Source organism: Jaculus jaculus, chromosome 19 (assembly GCF_020740685.1).
Source record: "Jaculus jaculus isolate mJacJac1 chromosome 19, mJacJac1.mat.Y.cur, whole genome shotgun sequence".
Lineage (NCBI taxonomy): Eukaryota > Metazoa > Chordata > Mammalia > Rodentia > Dipodidae > Jaculus > Jaculus jaculus.
In genome coordinates, this window is record NC_059120.1 from 57690814 (window position 1) to 57705169 (window position 14356).

Genomic DNA, 14356 nt, shown 5'->3' on the forward strand with positions numbered 1-14356 from the left:
TGTGTGTGTGTGTGTGTGTGTTTTCAAGGTAGAGTCTCACTCTAGCCCAGGATGACCTGGAATTCACTGTGTAGTCTCAGGATGGCCTCGAACTCGCGGCAACCCTCCTATCTCTGCCTCCTGAGTGCTGAGATTAAAAGCATGCACCAATGGGCTGGAGAGATGGCTTAGCGGTTAAGCGCTTGCCTGTGAAGCCTAAGGACCCTGGTTCGAGGCTCGGTTCCCAGGTCCCACGTTAGCCAGATGCACAAGGGGGCGCACGCGTCTGGAGTTCGTTTGCAGAGGCTGGAAGCCCTGGCGCGCCCATTCTCTCTCTCCCTCTATCTGTCTTTCTCTCTGTGTCTGTCGCTCTCAAATAAAAAACATTAAAAAAAAATTAAAAAAGAAAAAAAGCATGCACCAAAAATAAAAATAAAATGAAATAAAAAGCATGCACCACCACGCCTGGATTCATCTGTGTGTGTGTGTGTGTGTGTGTGTGTGTTTTTCTGTGAGCCCATGAGTGTGTCAGAGTGTATTCAGAATATAGCTACATATGCCATAAGGTCAGCATTAAGCTCACTCCCCGTTCCTCTCACACTCACATCAGCTGCCTTCTTCTCGGCTAGCTCCAGTTTCTCCTGTGCATCCTTCAGAGCTTCGGAGTACTTGTCCAGCTCATCCTCGGTCCCTTTCAGCTTCTTCTGCAAGGCTGCCAGTTCATCCTCCAGCTACAGGAGCCCAAAGAGTGACACACAAAGACATAAACCACACGACCATACACGCTGCACTCCTGTCCTTGGAGGGACCCTCTCCCCAGCCCACTGCTCCAGGATTTCTGCTGTGGCTTGGTCTGTGATCCTCTAATCTTGGACTCTGAAGGGACCAAGCCATCCCGAGTTTTCATCCAAGACTCTTGGGTGGTGGGTTTCTATCTAATGGGGTCGATGCCTACGATTCTATGGAAAAGAAAACAGGGCTGGAGAGATAGCATAGTAGTTAAGGCACTTGCCTGCAAAACCAAAGAACCCAGGTTCAATTCCACAGTACCCATTGACACAAGGTGGTACGTGCACCTGGAGTTCATTTGCAGTGACTACAGGCCCCAGTGTGCCCATTCTATCTGTCTTTCGCTCTCAAATAAATATAAAATTTTTATTTGAAAGACAGAAGAAAAGACAGAGAGAGAGAGAGAATGGGCATGCCAGGGCTTCTAGCCACTGCAGACGAACTCCAGATGCATGCATCACCTTGTGCATCTGGCTTACATAGATACTAGGGAATCGAACCTGGGTCCTTTGGCTTTTTAGGCAAGCACTTTAACTGCTAAGCCATCTCTCCAGCCTGAATATTGTTTTTTTTTTAGAGAGAGATGGTACATTCTAAGTTCTTTTTAGTTCTTTTTGTTGTTGGTTTTTGTTTTTGTAAGGCCTGGTCTCACCCTAGCTGGAACTCCAGGCTGGCCTTGAACTCATAGTGCTCTTCCTACCTCAGTTTCCTGAGTGCTGGGACTAAAGGCGTATGTCCCCATGGCTGGCTCACATGCTGACTCCTTACCTTTCCCTCTAGGAGCCAGAGGTTCTTTCAAAACATGGTCCACTTCTACTTAAGCCCAGCAGACCCAAGATGACACAGAAAGAGCCATTGGCTTTCCCAACGTCACACAGACTGTCTGAGGTAGCTGAGGTGTTGTGTTTTGGTTTTTTAAGGTAGGGTTTCACTCTAGCCCAGGCTGACCTGAAATTCACTATGGGGACTCAGGGTGGCCTCGAACTCATGGCGATCCTCCTACCTCTGCCTCCCGACGGCTGGGATTAAAAGCGGGCAACACCACGCCCGGCTGAGGTTTTCTGGCCCCTGTTGAGGGGAAAATGTTCCTCCCACCCCAGAGAGGGCGAGCTGACGCCAGTGGTCACTGCCTTTCCCCGGAAAACCCCCTTCTATCTCTCTTGTGCAGCAGCAGCAGCTGAGAAAGGGATGGAGACCAGGCTTCACCTGTTTGCTTCTCTCTTCCGCCTGCTTCTGCTCCGCCTCGGCTTGCTCTGCCCGGTCCAGAGCGTTTTCCTTGTCCAGCTTCAGCATCTGCATCTTCTTCTTGATGGCCTCCATCATGAGCAGTGGCTGCTGGCGGCTTCACCTAGGAACACTGGACAACTGGAGGAGCGCCTCCTGCCTGACCAAAGTTCCCAAGGGGGAGCCTTTATCTGCTCTCCCAGCTCCTCCTCTTGTTCCTAACATGGTCTTTCCAGCTCCCTCCACCGCATCATTGTTCTCCCAGGGGAGCACAGGGTGCGACACATTGATGGATTGACATCACCAGCAAAAAATAAATAAATAAATAAATAAAGGAGGAACAGCTGAGGCTGATTTTAGACAATGGAAAAGTGGGGGAGGGGCCAGGCTCGCTTTCCTTGATCCTGGAACTTTCCACACGTTCTGGGAAGTTCTATGGATGTTTGAAAAGTGTAGGGACAGGAGCCCCCCCCGGGCAGGCGTGGCAGCGCACGCCTTTCTTCCCAGCTCTCGGGAGGCAGAGGTAGGAGGATAGCCGTGAGTTCGAGGCCATCCTGAGACTGCATAGTGAATTCCAGGTCAGCCTGGGCTAGAGTGAGACCTCACCTTATGAAACAAAAACAAAAACAAAACAAAACAAACAAAAAAAGTGCAGGGATGGGGAGGTAGGAATATGGAATCAGAGAAGGGCACCTTGGCAGTCATCCGGCTTGTCCTTCAGCTCTCCTTACTCAGCCATGGGCTGCATTGGATGCCCATCCAACACGGCTGGGTTAAGTTTCATCCTTTGATTCCTGGTATTCAAGGAGCTTGGACAACAGTAAAGAGGGGAGGTCACTTGTGATCCCCGACAATTCCCCCAGATTGCCAGATCAAATTGCTATGCTATTTTGGGATTCTCTAACTGGCAAGGAGACATTGCTCTTCTCCCCCTAAGAGCCACAGTGATAGAGGGCTGAAGTCAGAAAGGCCATCCTAGGGCTTCAAGAGGGGTGGGGAGAGAGAAAGGAGAGGGTCAGAATAATCCAGAGAAGATCATAACCTCTGTATTCCCATAGTGATTGTAAAATAGAGCTCGTGATACCCACCCCCCAGTACATACCAAGGTCCATGTTCTCTTCACCTGTTCCATCCTTGAATCCCTGCCCAGCCTACCACCCACCACATCATCACAATCACCACCACCAGGTTCAGTGCCAGCCATGTTCATTTTTCCACTTGAAGCCTTGTTACTGGCAGGTGGCAATTTATCCCATACACTGGTGCCCATATACCTAAGATGATTGCCAGAGGAGACGTGGAACCTCATTCAAGGTGACTAGAGCTTGCCGGGGAGAATATAAATGGCTCTAATTAGTCATCATGTGAAGGGTATAGTCAGTGTTTATGCAAAACCTCAGCAATGTGGGAACAGAGACAACCGTGGGGCAGAGAGCAGCACAGAGCGGGTCCACCCATGGGAGCTTGTAATAGCAGACTGCTCCTGCTAGACTCCAGGCAGACCATCAGTGAACTCTACTTTTATTCCCCCCGCCCACCCCAGCACCCCAGGTTGGGTCTCGCTCTGGCCCAGGCTGCCCTGGAATTCACTATGTAGTCTCAGGATGGCCTTGAACTCATGGCGATCCTCCTACCTCTGCCTCCCGAGTGCTGGGATTAAAGGCGTGCGCCACCCCGCCATCAGAGAGTTCTAAGAAAAGAGAAGAGGAGAGGAGAGGAGAGGAGAGGAGAGGAGAGGAGAGGAGAGGAGAGGAGAGGAGGGAAGAGGAGAGGAGAGGAGGGAAGAGGAGAGGAAAGGAAAGGAACCAAAAAACCCCTGCTGGTCAGGGAGAGAGCAAGAAGACCAGAGAAAGGGAGCAAGGGGCAAAAGGGAGAGGGAGAACAGGGAGGAGAAAAATACCAGGACAAGAGAAGAAAACGGACCCGGGCTTGGGGATAACATAGTGAATTCCAGGTCAGCCAGGGCTAGAGTTGTAGCCCCCCAACTTAAAAAACAACAACAACAAAAAAAAAACAACCACAAACTGCTAGGCATGGTGACACACACCTTTGATCCCAGCACTTGGGAGGCAGAGGTAGGAGGATTGCTGTGACTTCAAGGCCACTCTGAGACTACAAGTGAATTCCAGGACAGCCTGAGCTAGAGTGAGACCCTACTTCGAAAAACCAACCAACCAACCAACCAACAAACAAAAAAAGATATAGTAAGATTTTTCTCCAAATTTCATCTCTCCCATTCCCAATTGAGTCTTCCAAATTAAGGCTGAAATCCACATGGTTTACAACTGCTGGTCTTTAAGGGAAGTTCTGGACAGAAGTTCAGTAAAAGCAAAACAAAACAAAACAAAAAAACAAAACAACAACAAAAAATAATGATATGCAAGGGCTGGAGAGATGGCTTAATTGTTAAGGCACTTGCTTGCAAAGCCTAAGGACCCAGGTTCGATTCCACAGTACCCACGTAAGCTAGATGCACAAAGTAGAGCATGTATTTGTTCATTTGAAGTGGTTAGAAGCTCTGGGCATGCCCATTTTCTTTCTCTCTCCCTGCCTCTTCCTCTCTCCCAAGTAAATCTCTCTCTCTCAAATAAATCAAATCAAATAAAAATAAAAAAATAAGCTGGGCATGGTGGCACATGCCTTTAATCCCAGCATCCAGGAGGCAGAAGTAGATGGATGGCTGTGAGTTCGAGGCTACCCTGAGACTACATACTTAATTCCAGGTCAGCCAGGATCAGACTGAGACCCTACCTCTAAAACCCAAAATAAACAAATAAATAAAATAAAATAAAATAATTAAAAAAAAGACCTTTCTTTACAAAAATGACAGGCACGCTGGGGACATAGCTCAATGGTAGAGCACTTGGCTAGCAACTGTGAGGACCCTGTACTGAAAGGGGACCCCCAGTACTGAAAGGGGAGGGAGAAACCAAAGTCCCAGAACCTCCAAAGGTTAAGGCAGGAAAAAAAAAAAAAAAAAAAGGAGTGGTGCTGAATTGTCCACTGCTGTAAGAATATGTTTGACATTTAGTTGATTCCTAATTAAACAACCCAATATCAAACATATCACACAGAAGCAGGCTGCCAAGCTTTGGTCGGTATCTGCCTTTCCGTGGAGCTAAAGGTCAGGGCAGAGCAAACAGTGCCCAGTCATGTGCAGATGGTGCGCCATCCCCTTGACAGGGGCACTGGGTCCTGTTCTTCACCTCCCAAAACAGGTTCTTGCTCATCAACCCTTCATGCCATCTGGGCCACAACTCCTCCCAGTGCCCGGGGCCCGGCTGCAGCAGGAAGACCACGGGCGGGGCTCACACCCAGCAGCAAGCTTGCCCCTGAGCGCCCACATGAAGCTCCTCTGTTATGTGACAGTGCCGGCCTCCAGCGGATCAGTGGTGTTGGCATCTCCTCCCAATCTTTGCCACCTGCTCTCTTCCATGCCATTCCAGCTGCCCAGGGGCTTTCTGAGGGCGTGGGGGGGGGGGGGGCTGCACGTAGAATGCGTTACCTTGCAAACCCAACTTCTAGCCTGATTTTTCCCCACAAGGGTGCTGCGATCCTGATCCTCTGAGTGGATTCCATCTTTCCAAGGCTCTCTCGTGAGTGTTATAAATGAGCAGCCACGAGAAACTTCTGGAACATGGGGCTGCTTCTTGCCATCACTGAGTGCCTTCCCCACTGGCATGTTCTCCAGGGATCCTCCTTCCAGCCACCTTTGGACGTCCAGAACAGAAAAATAAGTTGCCTCACTCGTGGTCTTCACCCTCACCAGAGACTCACAATTCCTCCTGCTTGGCTGGGTTGAAATCAAGGCTTTTAGAGCAAGAAGGAGAGGGGTTTTGCCTTTGCCAGGAAGCAGCCTCCCCTCCTCCTCACCAGCAGCCTGTAGTCCTGGTCCCTAGGACTCCCCTCCTCTGCCGGGCTCCTTCCCACAGCTCCTGGGCTGGCTTCTCCAAGGACTCCCCTAACAGAGGTTTAGCCTGGTTCCCTCCTTGGGTTTCTCTCTTTTCAAAAGAGAGAACTGGGTATGTTGAATGTCATTTGGTGACAGATGCCTCACTCCACTGTGGCAGACAGGAGTCCAAGTTATAGCTACATTGAGGGTGGGGGGCTCGGGTGGAAGGGTGGGGAGGGACAGCCCCCAGGCATGCTCCATGTGTCCTTGTTCCCATTAATCCCAACACCCTCCTCTCCCATACACCAACTGCACAGTAACCTTGGTCTAGATCAATAGCTTGTCCCAAGCCCCAGTCAATTCCTATTGTGTGGCACTTGCCTTCCAGGGGGAGATGAACCAGTGAGCCTCAGCCCCAAGATCATTCACTTAGGGTGTTACCTTTTTTTTTTGAGGTAGGGTCTCACTCTAGCTCAGGCTAACATGGAATTCACTATGTTGTCTCAGGGTGGCCTCGTACTTACAGTGATCCTTCTACCTCTGCCTCTAGAGTGTTGGGATTAAAGGTGTGCACCACCACGCCCATCTTAGACTTTATTTATTTTTTTTTTATTGACAATTTCCATAATTATAGACAATAAACCATGGTAATTTCCTGACCCCTTCCCTTCATACCCCCTTAGCAACTCCACTCTCCATCATATCCCCTCCCCCTCTCAATCAGTCTCTTTTGTTTTATTATTTATTTATTTTTATTTTTCAAGATAGGGTTTCACTCTAGCCCATGCTGATCTGGAATTCACTATGTAGTCTCAGGGTGGCTTTGAACTCTCGGTGATCCTCCTACCTCTGCCCTCCTGAGTGCTGGGATTAAAGGGATGTGTCAGCACACCCAGTTTAAAATTTATTTGAGAGAGAGGTGGATGGATAGATAGATAGATAGATAGATAGATAGATAGATAGATAGATAGATAGATAGATAGAATTGAGCACACCAGGGCCTTCAGCCATTGCATACAAACTCCAGATGCATGTGACACCATATGCATCTGGTTTATGTGGGTCCTGGGAAATCGAACCTGGGCCTGTTGGCTTTGCAGGAAAGTGCCTTAATTGCTAAGCCATCTCGTCAGCCCCTGTTTTTTCTCTCTCTCTTTAAAATATTTTAATTTTTATTTTATTTGATAAAGGGAGAGAAGGAGAGAATGGGTGTGCCAAGTCCTCCAGCCACTGAAAATGAGCTCCAGATGCATGCACCCCCTTGTGCATCTGGCTAACGTGGGTCCTGGAGAATTGAACCTGGATCCTTTGGCTTTGCAGGCAAACGCCTTAACCCCTAAGCCATCCCTCCAGCTCCTTTTCTCTTTTTTATGTAGAATCTGGGATCCAACTCCTGTGCAAGAGTTGGAGAGATGGCCTAGTGGTTAAAGGCCACTTGCTTGCAAAGCCTCACCACCCATGTTTGATTCCCTAGCACCAACGTGAAGCTAGATGCACAAGTGGTGCGCACAACTGAAGTTTGTAGTGGTCAGAGGCCTCGCTCTTTTGCTCTGCTTGCAAATAAATAGGCTGCTCAGTGGTTACTGCCCATGCTTACAAGCTCTGGTAGTCAAGCTCAAGCTGTGAGCGCTTTACCCACTGAGCCAGTTCTCCAGCCCCCATTTCAAAACAAATAACTTGCACGTGTGTACGTGTGTCTTTGTGTGCCCACACAGGTTCCTCAGAACCTCATGCCACCTGAAACAAATGTCCCATTGGCTTTATGTAGGTAGTTGGGGAATTGGAACCTAAGCCTACAGACTTTGTAAACGAGCACCTTTAACTGCCAGGCCATCTCCTCAGCTCTTTATTGTTGGTTTGTTGAGGCAGGCCCTCACTCTGTTCCAAGCTGACTCTGTAGCCCAGGCTGCACTTGGTGATCTCTGCCTCCTGAGTGCTGGCATTAAAGGTGTGTGCCCCGACCACACCTGCTTTTTTTTTTTTCCAGGTAGGGTCTTGCTCTAGTTTCAGGGTGGCCTCGAACTCAAGATGATCCACCTACCCCTGCCTCTCGAGTGCTGGGATTAAAGGCATGCCCCTCCCCAACACCTGGTTTCTCCTTTTTTGGGGCAGGAGCGGGGGTTTCGAGGTAGGGTCTCCCTCTAGCTCAGGCTGACCTGGAATTCACTATGTAGTCTCAGGGTGGCCTCAAACTCACGGCAATCCTCCTACCTCTGCCTCCAGAGTGCTGGGATTAAAGGTGTGTGCCACCACGCCTGGCTCTCCTATTTTTCCTATGCAGCCCTTTCAGAAGGGACTAAGCCCTCTGGAGCCACTGGGCCAGCATGAGGCATCAGCTCAGAAGCAAGAGGGGTTTGATGGGTGCAATGAAGTGACGTGATGAGATCAGACAGAACTGGTAGAGAGGATCAGGGAAGATGGGCTCTGCAGAGGAACAACCTGCCAATAGTGGAGGCTGCCAGGCACTGATAAACCCTGCGGTAATAGGCCAAGGTCAGGGATCAAGGCAGAGGGGAGAGACAGTCTGTGGGTCCACATGAACAGGAAAGAGGAACAGAAAAATAGAAGAGGATGGTTAGGGGCTGAGGTGGAAGATAGGAAGGAGGCATTGGGTACTGGCATGAGAATAAGGGAAAAAAGCATTATAGTGAAACATTACGGGTTATCGTTTATGTGTTTATGACTTCTTCAAGTGCTTTAATTCCCACAGCAACCCAATAACATAGTCATTATTTACATTTTACATAGAGAGAATCATAAACCCAGAAAGTTAAATGCAGAACAAACCGAGCGTGGTGGCGCACACCTTTAATCCCAGCACTCGGAAGGCAGAGGTAGGAGGATCGCTGTGAGTTCGAGGCTACCCTGAGACTACATAGTGACATAGGTCAGCCTGAACTAGAACAAGACCCTACCTCGAAAAAACAAAAATAAACAAACAAAAAAAAAGAGGTATGACATGAGTTTTGAGGGGTCCGAACCATAAACACCTGACCTCAAAACTAAAACAATCTCTTGTATCGATTCTGCCCTCTGCTTCCCAACTGGTTCCTCTCACGTTGTCTTTCTTCTCACCTGTCTCCCAGCCCACTTCCGGCTGCTTCCTCAGAGGCAGTCCCAGATCTGGCTTCAGTCTCAGCCCTGTCACTTACTGGCTGTGTGTTTTGTTGTTGTTTTCCAAGATAGGGTCTCACTCTGGCCCAGGCTGGCCTGGAATTCATCATGTAGTCTCAGGCTGGCCTTGAACTCTTGGTAATCCTTTTACCTCTGCCTCTCCAAGTGCTGGGATTAAAGATAGGCGCCACCCCCACCACGCCCAGCGGCTGTGTTTTTGTTCCACTTTTTTTTTGCAGGGGTGGCGTGGGGGGGCAGTGGGTTTTAAGGTAAGGTCTCACTCTAGCTCAGACTGACCTGGAATTCACTATATAGTCTAAGGGTGGTCTTGAACTCATGGGGATCCTACTTCTGCCTCCCAAGTGCTGGGATTAAAGGCGTGTGCCACCACGCTTGGTTCTTTAAAAATATTTTTATGGGCTGGAGAGGTAGCTCCGTGGTTAATGGGCTTGCCTACAAAGCCTAAGGATCTGCGCTCCACTCCCCAGCACCCACCGTGCATGCGTGTAGTAGGCATGAGATGTGGCATATACATGTGTGGAGGCCAGAGACTGCTGGGTGTTCCCTTCCATTGCTCATTTGCTTTTCTTAAGTCAAAAATAAATTTTTTTTTTAAGATTTTATTTATTTATATGAGAGAGACAGGCAGACAGAGAAAGAGGCAGAGAGAGACAGACTGGGCACGCCAAAGCCTCCAGCCACTGTGAACGAACTCCAGATGCATGTGCAACATGGTGCAACTGGCTTACATGGGGTCCTGGGGAATCGAGCCTTGAACCGGGGTCCTTTGGCTTCACAAGCAAGTGCTTAACCACTAAGCAATCTCTCCAGCCCCAAAGTGTGGTTTTCACTGACTCTGAAGCTTGTCTCCTACTCACCTGCCCAAGTCCCAGAGACTCTGTCTGGGCTCTGCTCCCCACAGCACTGGGGTCACAGACACATGTGGCCACACACACATGTTTGTGTGCTTGCTGGTGAACCACACTCAGAGGTTCAGGCTTCTCAGGCCCACATCTGCATAGGAAGTGCTCTGGCCATTAAGCCACCTCTCCAGCCCTTAAGTTTTAACTTTTTCTTTTTTTTTTTTTTTTTTTTCGAGGTAGAGTCTCACTCTAGTTCAGGCTGACCTGGAATTCACTATGTAATCTCAAGAGTGGTCTTAAACTTACAGTGATCCTCCTACCTCTGCCCTCTGAGTGCTGGGATTAAAGACATGTGCCACCACGCCCTGGCTAGCTTTACACTTTTTTAAAATGTTCATACCCATATAGTAATATTCTCATTTTTGGTTAGAGAAGCTTCTCTTTTCAGATGGTTACCATTGAGATGACCTAAAAGGCACCACAGTGCATAGAAGTGACAGAGGAGTGCTCAGCACTGAAATATCTCTATCACACCTCAAGGCTCAGGGTCCATTGCGGGAGAGGTGGCGGAAAGAAGTTAAGAGCCAAAGGAAGGGTAGGACTCCTTACAATGCACTCTTCCAGACACAAAATGGCCTGGATATCCATAACCTCGCAGTGCCTGGTACTACCTATACAAGACCCTAATAATAGGAGGAAAGATGATGACATCAAAATAAAAGAGTAATTATGAGAGGGAAGGGATATGATGAAGAGTAGATTTGTGAAGGGAAAAATGGGAGAGGGAATTATCATGGTTTATTTTCTACAATTATGGAAGTGGTCAATAAAAAAAGTTTAAAAGAAAAAGGTTAGCTTTATTTGTTAAGGAAAATCACAATTTTTTTTTTCAAATCACAACTTTTAATCCACATTGTCCACCCCTCTTCCACCTTACATTGCCAGTGCACATCCTCCCCTGACCACCAGGCGTCACTCGTTTCCACTAGTTTTTGGTCGGTGGTGGCGTGCAGTTGACAAGTGTTGAGTCCCAGGGTCCAGGTCTTTTGGGAAGTTCAAGGTGGTTAGAAACTGAAAAAGGGTAAGCAAGCAGGCCTGGTGGGAATGTCAGAGCCTCTCCACGTAAAAAGCCTTGCCCATCTGCCTTAGTTCCTGCTGGTACTGCTGATGCTCCTGTTCAAACAGCTGGTGCAGGCTGACTCGACGGGCCTGGGGCAAGGCAGACAAGTATGGTGTTGGCCCTCCGCTCGGCAACTCCTGTCTCTCTCTGGTTGCCCTCCCCATCACTCTGCACCTGGACTAGGCAGCAGAGAGGCTAAGCCAGTGTAGGGGAACTCTATATAGCTGAGACTGGCCTTGAATTCCCAGCCCTCCAGCATCCACCTCCCAAGGGCTGGGATTACAGATGTACGCCACCACACCCAGGCTAAGGATGAAACCCAGGGCCTCAGCATGCTAGGCAACAGCGATCATCCCAGCCCCACCTCCCCCTCCCCCATGGGTGAAGCTCCACGGTCAGCAAGTATTTGTTGAGTCACTAGGAACCCTGGCACTTGAATTCTCTCCCTCCACTCATTGAAAAAAAATTAAAAAGGGCTGGAGAGATGGCTTAGCTGTTAAGGGACATGTCTGCAAAGCCAAAGGACCCAAGTTTGATTCCCCAGGACTCACATAAGCCAGATGCACAAGGGGGCACATGCGTCTGAAGTTTGTATGCAGTGGCTGGAGGCCTTGGTGTGCCCATTCTCTCTCCCTCCCTCCTTCTCGGTCAAGTAAATAAATAAATAAAGTATTTAAAAAAAATTGAGTCAGACGTGGTGACGCACACCTTTAATCCCCAGCACTTGGGAGGCAGAGGTAGGAGGACTGGCTTGAGTTTAAGGCCACCCTGAGACTACATAATGAATTCCAGGCTAGCCTGGGCTAGCGAGCCCCTACCTTGAAAAAAACCCAAAACTTACTGAAAAAGAACATGGGAATTCAGACTTTAGGAGCAGTAGTGATAAAATGTTGAGAAGCCTGAGTCAAGGTCACAGGGGTGAAGGAGGCCCTCCTAGAACTCACCATCAGTAACTGTTTGCTGGCCAGTGCCAACTCCTGTACCACAGCATCCTGCATCCTTAGGGCGGCATATGGGTTTCTCCGCTGGCTCAGTGTCATCTGCCACATACAGTGAGTATGTAAATTTTGCCACCTGCCCCAGGTATAGAGGTGGGAGGTGAATGGATTAGAATTAGGAGTGGAGACCAAAAACCCCACCAGTGCCATCACAAAGACTGCAAATCCCTTGAAAAGAGAACTATTTAGAATCCAGTGTCCATTAACTACATTGTCCCACTGAATCATTCTACATTCTAATAATCCTGAGGCAGAGCTATCAATTTTCACATACTATAGAAAAGGAAGCAAGTTATGAGTTGTACCAGGTCACTTTTTTTTTCCTTCAAGGTAGGGGCTCTCTCTGGCCCAGGCTAACCTGGAATTCACTGTGTAGTCTCAAGGTGGCCTGGAGCTCATGGTGATCCTCCTACCTCTGCCTCCATTAAAGGCGTGTACTACCACGCCTACCTCCTAGGCTACTTTTAATGGTAGACCTAAGTCTCAGCTAATTGTTCCTAACCTTGTGCTTTTTTTTTTTTCCTTCCTCAAGGTAGGGTCTCACTTCAGCCCCAGACTGACCTGGAATTCATTCTGTAGTCCTAGGCCGGTCTTTAACTGAACTCAAGTGATCCTCCTACCTCTGCCCCCAAGTGCAAGTGCAGGGATTAGGGTTTTTTTTTTTCTTTCTTTTCTTTTCTTTTTTTTTTTTTTTGAGGTAGGGTCTCACTCTAGCCCAGGCTGATCTGAAATTCACTATGGAGTCTCAGGGTAGCCTCGAACTCATGGCGATCCTCCTACCTCTGCCTCCCGAGTGCTGAGATTAAAGGCGTGCGCCAGCATGCCTGGCACTCAATACATAGCCCAGGCTAGCCTCTAACTTCTTGTCATCTCCTGCCTCAGCATCTCAAGTGCTGGGATTACAGGTGTACAGGGCCACCATATGACTGGCTTTCATCAGTGTTACTTTGTGCATCTGGCTTTACACTGGTACTGGAGAACTGAACCCTGATCAGCAAGCTTTGTAAGTAAGCACCTTTAACCACTGAATCATCCCCTCACCCCCCATCTTTTTTTTTTTTTTTCTTTTTCAAGGTAGTGTCTCACTGTAGCTGAGGCTGACCTGAAATTCTCTATGTAGCCTCAGACCTAGAGAAAACAAAAACAAGAACGCCCCACAGATCCCCCTCTGCCTTTCCAGAGAATGGAGAGCAGTAGCAATAACCACCAGTCCAACCAGGCTGACCTCTGCCTGCCTGAGGCTGTTCTTCTCAAGGCGCCCAGTAAGATGGAGCAAAGCTGTGAGGTTGCCAGGGACAGGAGTAGAAGAGACACACAGAAGGGTAAGGTGAAGAGGGAGAAGCAGAACTTACCTGTTGACTGTCTTCAGAAGTCCCACGGCCCTTTGCAAATTCTACAAGAAAAGGGATTCCTTCATTACTGGCACCTTACCACCAGTACCCTTTTCCTAGTGAGAGGTGTAGAAATGGAACCTTTTCTTTTCTTTTCTTTTTTTCAAGATACGGTCTTACTCTAGCCCAGGCTGACCTGGAATTCACTAAGTAGTCTCAGGGTAGCCTTGAACTCACAGTGACCCTCCTACCTCTGCCACCCGAGTGCTGGGATTGAAGACGTGTGCCCTCACACCTAGGGCCCCTGCTATGTTTTTTTTTTTTGAGGCACAGTCTCATAGCCTTGGCTGACCTGGAATTTATGGTAATCTTTTTTCCTTGGCTTCCCTAGTGCTAGGTGGGATTAAAGGACATACCACTACACCTGGCAAAACTTTACTTTTTTCTTTTTATTGGTTTTTCGAGGTAGGATCTTGCTCTAGCCCAGGCTGACTTGGAGTTCACTTTGCATTCTCAGGCTGGCCTCACACTCACAGTGATCCTGCCTCTGCCTTCCTAGTGCTCTGCATTCTTTAAAAAGTTAAAAAAAAAAAGCATATATGTAAAGGACAGGGTGAAATATCCATTTGAATAGCTACTTTGTGCCAGAAGGTGTCTCCCATTCCTGTGGCTCCTCCCCGTGGTGCTCATATCAAGGACCTTTCTCAGTGACCTGTGTGCTCCTGGTAAAGTGACCCGAAACACCAGCAAGACAAGCTCCTCCAGCCCCCCCCCCACCTTCTCCACTTTTGTCATCTTCTCCATAGACATGGTTGTGCACTTGCTGGATGTCTGAGGAAGCTGGCCACGCTTTCCTTTCTGTTTAGTCACTAGGGCTTTAGTAGCCATAGCAACATTCAGATCTCTTAACAATGACCCTGGGCGTCGGAGTGGATTGGTTACCTAGCCAGTTGCCCTAGTGACCTGAAGGGAATCCTGGTTCTCTGGCCTCCTATTAATGACAATCTATATGAGCTGGCCACAGTCCCTATTTCAGGAGCTCTTCT

The 14356-nt window shown here is 48.6% G+C and overlaps 2 protein-coding genes across 7 annotated transcripts in view; both read right to left on the reverse strand.

Annotated features, from left to right (window-relative positions):
- Positions 1-2091, reverse strand: part of Tpm3 (tropomyosin 3) — a 37405-nt gene extending 35314 nt beyond the window's left edge. For all 5 annotated transcript variants that reach the window (XM_045137914.1, XM_004667205.2, XM_045137915.1 and 2 more), the window contains exons 1-2: positions 1975-2091; positions 585-710 (exon numbers count right to left, since the gene is read on the reverse strand). In XM_045137914.1, the coding sequence (XP_044993849.1) occupies positions 585-710; positions 1975-2091 (243 nt within the window). The remainder of the gene's footprint in view (positions 1-584; positions 711-1974) is intronic.
- An 8672-nt stretch (positions 2092-10763) lies between these two features.
- Cfap141 (cilia and flagella associated protein 141) lies at positions 10764-14165 on the reverse strand. Of its 2 annotated transcripts, none has more exons than XM_045138773.1 (4): positions 14088-14165; positions 13332-13372; positions 11926-12055; positions 10764-10932 (listed from the first exon to the last, which is right to left on the reverse strand). In XM_045138773.1, the coding sequence occupies exons 1-4, from the start codon at positions 14118-14120 to the stop codon at positions 10834-10836; spliced, it is 303 nt and encodes a 100-aa protein (XP_044994708.1). In that variant the 5' UTR covers positions 14121-14165; the 3' UTR covers positions 10764-10833. The 2 variants fall into 2 exon arrangements, with proteins under 2 accessions (XP_044994708.1, XP_004667270.1); XM_004667213.2 differs by having other exon boundaries at positions 10764-11070.
- Between the last annotated feature and the right edge of the window lie 191 nt (positions 14166-14356).